The following is a 6,770-nucleotide window of genomic DNA, read 5'->3' on the forward strand; positions in this document are numbered from 1 at the left end:
GCTACTAAGGATTTTGGGGATAACAGCAGCAGCTCAAGCAACATAACTGAGGTATTTATTATGGTGTAACAAAAGGAAAAACATGTTTCAGTAGTGCTCTATGCCACAGATAACTGTCCCACATGTTTAAGAGATGCAAGGTATTATGAGGAATTATGAAGAAGTTAATAAGAACTAAGTAACAAAGGTCATGCAAGTGTGGGCAGCTTGTGAGCAGAAAAGAGATCAAGTGACTTAATCCATCTGTAGCTGTATAAAAACCATCTGTATCAAGTATATGAAATTTCAAAATAAGCTTTGTAAACAATAATACCCTTTTTTTTTTTTTCTTGAAGGGGTAGGCCTGATTTTTTTTTTTTTAAGATCTTCCATTAAAACAAAGGCAAAAGTTTCATTACTAAAGGTTTATATTTCATTGTGCTATGTATCTGTGGAACTCAGTTTCTCAGATTTATGGTACAAAACTCTCTACTACAACATATTAGGCCCAATATGTCAAATTTCTTTGTTAAACAACAAAGATTCAGGAATCAGAAAGAAGTATAATTACTCTATGTTTCTTGGTAAGCCTGAGGTAAGAAGGAAGATGATCTAAATGTAAGATGTGAAATCTTACATCTGTTCTGAGAAAACATTAAATAAAGTAAGAACCAAATGATTAAGCATCAGCTTCAAGAAACTCTTCAATAAAAACCTGGGAAAAACAGTTTCAGGAATAAAGGAACATAAGGTGTCAAATCAAGCCCCATCACACAATGCACTGAAAAGTACAGCATCATGAATAATCACAAGGGTTTGCTCTAAGATACAAAATAGAATTTTCCTAATTTAAGGAACCAAATATCTGTTTATGAGACAATAATGAACTTTTTATGGGGTTTTAATCAGCTTGTTTTCATCTCATCCTATTATTAGTTAATTTCATGCCAGAGGGACATCTTTGGTGAAAGGCTTCTGGAGAGCCATAAAAGGAAAAGTGCAAGTATGCTTAATTGTTATCCAAACAAATTCATGCTAAAGTCCCAAACGAGTCTTGTAGCCATCCATTTCTTAACATCAAATTAAGGAACTCAGGCAATAATATGAGATTCAATATAAGTTTTTCCTGAATAATGATTTGCATGGATTTGAATTTCATTATGAAGTTTGCAAGAGAAGACTGCTTCATATACAACTAATGCCGATTTTTGTTCCCTTGAAGTAGTAAAATTTAGCTTATACATGTTGTAAGGAAATAAAAGGTGATAATTTGTTGCAATTAAGATTTAAATTTTATTGCACCAGTGACCAATGCAAATTAAAGGTGGATCAAGAATTTAAATTATAAATGCACATTTACCTTAGAAATTTGCACCATTCAATTTTATAAATTATGGAAAATCCTAATTTTTTTGTTAAAAAAAATAAAACGCATTTTAAAATATTTGTTTCATGCATTACTAGGAAATTTTTCATTGAGACACCTCCTTGCGTAGTTTTAGTCAGCCCTGATAGTGTCACTTGATTCCCTTTCCACCGCATTGTGTTTTGGTTTGATTCCAAGGAAAGATTTTTTCTTTTTTCACAAAGAAAAAATTATTACTAGTAAGCAACCTCTTTTATAACACAGTGTCACCACATCAAGAAGTTTTGTGAGAAAAGATCATTTAAAAAATGCTGATGATTGGAAGTTTGCCAACAGCAGACTGAGTTAAGAGAGCATTGGACAATTTCTCTGCCAGACAGAGTTGATTTTCATTCCTCACACACATGACAGATCTTCTAGATGCCAGCCACAGCAACAGCAACCCCACTATTACAAGTGGTTGTTTCTCAAGCTGTGAACTTCAGCCAAGTAAGGTAAAGACAACTTGGTCATTATTCAGGAGATCTAACAGGACTCATTGCTACAGCAAGTCTAGCTGGCAACACTGCACAAGGGATCAACAAGTACTGGATTCCACCAGTATTTTTAATTATATTTATTTATATATTTATATATATTATATGTTATATTTATATATATTTATTTATATTATTTATTTTATATTTGCTAACAGCTTCAACTGGAAACATGTCACTTTAAAAATGATAGAATTTATTCAATGTTTTTTCAAGTGTATTGGTGACAAATGACATCATATTTGATGATACTGAGAACCACAGGGCTTAAAGTAAAAACAAAGAGGAAAATTCCACTCACAAAGAAAAAATGACATTGCTGCTTTGAAGTCTACTAAGTCAAGAACAGGGGGAAATGCTGGCTGTTTAAACAAGACCATGGAAGATCTGGATTCAGTTCCCAGCTGCCTAATTCATTTTCCAAGGGCTGCTGTTCTTCTATCTGTCCTGGGAGCCCTGACATTTCTCTCCTTGCTATAACATCTCAAAGTAGCTCAGACCAAAAGCCTCATCCAGGACTCAACTTTTAAAGGGGAAATAATGGGTACGGGTCATTTCAGATGAGTCACATTCACATTTGAGACATATCTTAATGTATTCAAATCTAATGACATATTTAATTTTTTAGTTTGATATAAAAGAAGGAAAACATGCACCATAGGTAGAAACATTCTAAAATTTGGTGTTAGAAATGAACATCACTGTCAATATTTGAAAAGAGTGGAAACTTAAAGTATTACTCAAACAATGCTTCTGTCTTATTATTACGCTTTTTATTTTTGTTTTTTCTTGAAAAAGTTTATAAATGTTAAATAACTAGTCTAACATTCTGTACCTCTTTTTTTGGTCAAAGAAGAAATATGTTTTAAATTTGTCCAAACAATTTTATTATTTCAGTCATAGTGATTTTCTACACTTACTGGCAACTTATGATAGTCCATCAATCTTTTGCTCAGATATTTACAACATAACACTAAAAAATGAGCAAGGCTGGAAAAGAAAATAATAAAATCTTCACTCACAAATAAAACTTTTTGCATTGTCCTATGGATCACAAACTAAAGTGTAGTAGACATCAGAAAGAGGGAGTATTTTTAACATCAAGTAATCATAAGTGTCCAGAACACATCCTCTATTCAACTGGGCAATCACCAGATCATAATTCCTGTATTTTTACAAGGAGACTATTCCATAAGGGCATACTTTATAGCAACAATCAATATATCCACCTCCATAAAACTTATAGAACTGCACATGATTGATGAAAGATGCTGAAGACCTTAGTTCTATTCAACCTGCAATAAGAATATCTGTAGGACAAGCCTTCTTTTACAGAACTAGCTAACCAGAAGCTGAATTTCAGCATGACAGTTCTGCACCCTCCTTGCTTTCCCCAATACACCTGCAACATGATGCTGGACAGCACAGCACCATGGGACCGTGCTACTGTGTCCCCATAAACAGCAAGGCACTGGGTTGAAATCCTCCACAAGGAAAGGAACAATTACTGTGGCTTAGATTTTCCCTTGCACTAAAACAGGCTAAAATAGAAGACTTGCTGCAGAAGGGACACAGTGACAGAACTTAGCTACGATTCTGGTCAAACCCATTCCCACCACGGACCCCATCTTTTCAGAAGAAAGCATCACCTCCTTCAACTGCCACATAATTTCCACTGTTAAAAACAGGGCAGGATCACCATCATACAAAAGCATAAAAGAAAGCAGGAACATACGATGGACATAGATATTGCTTCTTTTTCCCTTTTCCTTTCTTTGAAGACTTCTCTTTGGAATAGACTTCTTCAACCCATAAGGAGAATGAGATGAAACATAAAATCGCTAGTAAGAACTTCATCTTGAAGATTATGCTTCAGAGAAATCTTCAGTCTGTGGTAAAGGAAAGTGGTTTATGTTAGCAGGGCTGGATATGGCAAAAGGAAACACATACCTGCAAAAAGTAAACAAATATTTCATGGGGGTTGGGTTTTTTTTTTGTTGTTTGTTGTCCTGGGAGAGAGAGAGTCCATTCACATGTAACCCTGACATGAACCTGACTTAGGCAACTTCCAGAGAGTCAAGTATCTTCCCAAAGTTGAGACTGACAGTGAGGAACAGATCTAAATGCAGGTTTGCTTCAGTGTGTTTAAGATATGTGATGTCCTTCAAAGACTGTCTAACCCCAAAAACCACAGAAGCTTGGAAACAAGTTTCCTCACCAGAAATGTATCAACTCTATTAAATACAATATCAACCAGTCATGTAGCAAGGCAAAGAACTGCAAGCTCTCTGTGACCTTGCGCAGATGAAATAGGACGCATTTCAACGCTGGTTGTGAGAAGAGGTCATAAATATAATTTTATGTACAGAATTTAAACACATCTATTTTGCACGAGGCATTTCCACTGCAGAGCCAGCACTGACAGGGCCTTGCAAAGATGACTAAACACAACCTGTAATATTCTGCTTTATTGCATCGTGCTCAGTTTAATATTTAAACTTCTCTGGGGCAAAAGCAGGTACCCCAAAGGCCAGGAGATGAGTTTGTGTTCGGCCAGAGGCCGCCCCACCTGCCCCTGGCCACAGCACTGCGGCACCCAAGGCATTTTCCATTTGTTTGCCATCCCGCAGTTTTAAATCCCAAGCATTTCCTTGGGCCGACAGGAACCTCGCAGATGCCTGCTGCATTTTCCACTTTTGTATTTATTTGGATTTTTTTTCCCCTCCACTGTTTTTAAAGAGCTGTGCCTCTCTCTCTTTTCCCTCACCTCCGAGAGGCACCGGGATGCTTCAGCTCCCCCTTCCCCGGGGGCCGCAGCATCGCCACCCTCCCCCGGCCCGGCCGGGAAGGGTCGCGGATCTGCCCCTGCCGCCACCGGCCCCTCTCCCGGCCCGAGGCCTCGCACCGGCCCCAGCACCGGCAAGGGAGCGGCCTCGGCGCTGCCGGCGCTCCGCGGGGAGCGGGAGACGAGCGGGGCTCCCCCCGGCAGCACCCCCGGGCCGTGCCCCACCGCCGCCCGCCGCCGCCCCACCGGCGCTGGCCGAGGTGCTGACGGGGCTCGGCCGTGCCGCCCGGCGGAACGGGGCCCTCGGGCCGGACCCCCGCCCCCCGCCCGCACACGCGGCCCCGCCGCCGCCCCGGCCGCGCCCCGCGCTCACCGCCGGACGCTGCGATCCCCGCGCCCTCAGCGGCGGCGGCGGCCCGGGAGCGGGCGGGCCATGCCGCGGCCCGGCCGCAGCGACAGCGCGGCTCCTCCGGCGGCGGAGAGAGCCCCTACCTCCGGCGGTGCCTCCGCGGCCAGTGAGCATGTGCGGCGGCGCGGCGCTCCCCAGCGAGCACGTCCCGGAGCCCGCCCACACACGGGCGCTGCGCGCCGGGAGGGGACAGCGGGGCCGACCCCCGGGCACCCCGGCCCTCCCGCCGCTGGACACGGGCACCGGGGAGGCGGTGGGAGGGGGAGAAGGGCTGGCGGAGCGAAACATCCTCTGGCCTCTTGTGCGAGGAGAGCGCGTTTGACGGTGCTGTTGAGAGATACCTAACAGAGTTGGCAGGAGCAAGAGAATATTAGCGGAGAGGGACTGAGTAGGATGAGAGGAAGAGGGGGTGCAGTGTTGCACAGATTAGTGGAATGGTGGATCCGTGGGCCGAGTCCGATTGCGTGAGGTTCAACAAGGCAAAGTGCAGCATCCTGCCCTTGGGTCGCAACAACCCCATGCAGGGCTACAGGCTGGGGGAGAGTGACCGAAAAGCTGTTCAGGGGACTCTGGGGCTGCTGATCCACAGCAGCTGAACATGAGCCAGCAGTGCCCAGGTGATCAAGAGAGCCAGTGGCATCCTGGCCTGTATCAGCAATGGTGTGGCCAAACAGGAGCAGGGCAGTGATCATCCCCCTGTACTCAGCACTGGTGAGGCTGCACCTCAAATCCTGTGTTCAGTTTTGGGTCCCTCACTACAGGAAGGACATTGAAGTGCTAGAGAGTCCAGAGAAGGGCAATAAAGGGTCTGGATAGTAAGACCTATGAGGAGCAGCTGAGAGATGGGCATGTTTATCCTGGAGAAAAGAAGGCTCAGACAAGATTTTACTGCTCTCTACAACTGAAAAGAGGTTGTATAAAGGTGAGGATAGGTTCTTCTTCCAGCAGTCCCTTGCCAGGCCTGGCTGGGGAAAGGGGCAGGAGGCAGCCCAGGACACAAGGGTGGGCAGGGAGAACTCGCCAGCCCACTTCCCCTCCCCACAGATTTATCTTGGCAACAGCACAGATGCAACAACCAGGTTCAAACTGATGTAGGGCCAGGGCATTGGCCCAGCTCCCTGCGGTGAGAACACCCCCTTTGCTCTTCTATTGCCCCACAAGCAGCCATGAGAGATGAGCATTCCTGACGCTCTCCAGCTCAGATATAGCCGTAAGGGTGGAATTCATTCATGTCTGGCATCTGGATGCAGGTGATAGTAGGACATGGCTGAATTGCCATGTGCATGTCACAGTATGAGCCCATGTGAGAACCTTCACACAGCACACATGGAAAGACAGCAAGGAAAGGACAAGATATGCTGCCTTCAGCATGTAGGGAGGACTACCTAGTTTAAAATTTTAAAATTTCAGGATGGTTGAACACAGACATTTGAATGCACACTTTGTGCATGCAGCAGTACTTCTCCATCACTGCCAGCATTTTCCTACTAGGAGCTCTCCCTCCCTTCCAACTTTCCCAGGCTTCCCCAGACACCTTTTACCTTTGGATGTGGCCATGGTGACTCAGGCCAGTGACTGCTGGTTTTTGGGGTGGGAAGAAATGCCAGGAAGTGCATATGCCACAGAGGCAGATGAGGGGAGTGATGGCAGCTGCCTCCCCAGGGAACCAGCTTTGGAAGCCAATGTCCTGATCTC

General features: G+C 44.3%; 1 protein-coding gene across 4 annotated transcripts in view; it reads right to left on the minus strand.

The window, feature by feature from the left end:
* Positions 1-5,691, minus strand: part of GLRB (glycine receptor beta) — a 49,016-nt gene extending 43,325 nt beyond the window's left edge. For 2 of the 4 annotated variants that reach the window (XM_086891184.1, XM_086891182.1), the window contains exons 1-2: positions 5,159-5,691; positions 3,617-3,770 (exon numbers count right to left, since the gene is read on the minus strand). In XM_086891184.1, coding sequence (XP_086747310.1) covers positions 3,617-3,738 — 122 coding nt within the window. In that variant the 5' untranslated portion in view covers positions 3,739-3,770; positions 5,159-5,691. Of the gene's footprint in view, positions 1-3,616; positions 3,771-5,039 lie in introns of all 4 variants that reach the window. The other 2 variants (XM_086891183.1, XM_086891181.1) reach the window with 2 other exon arrangements.
* Between the last annotated feature and the right edge of the window lie 1,079 nt (positions 5,692-6,770).

Source organism: Cyanistes caeruleus, chromosome 5 (genome assembly GCF_971803275.1).
Source record: "Cyanistes caeruleus chromosome 5, bCyaCae1.hap1.1, whole genome shotgun sequence".
In the NCBI taxonomy this organism is placed as follows: Eukaryota; Metazoa; Chordata; class Aves; order Passeriformes; family Paridae; genus Cyanistes; species Cyanistes caeruleus.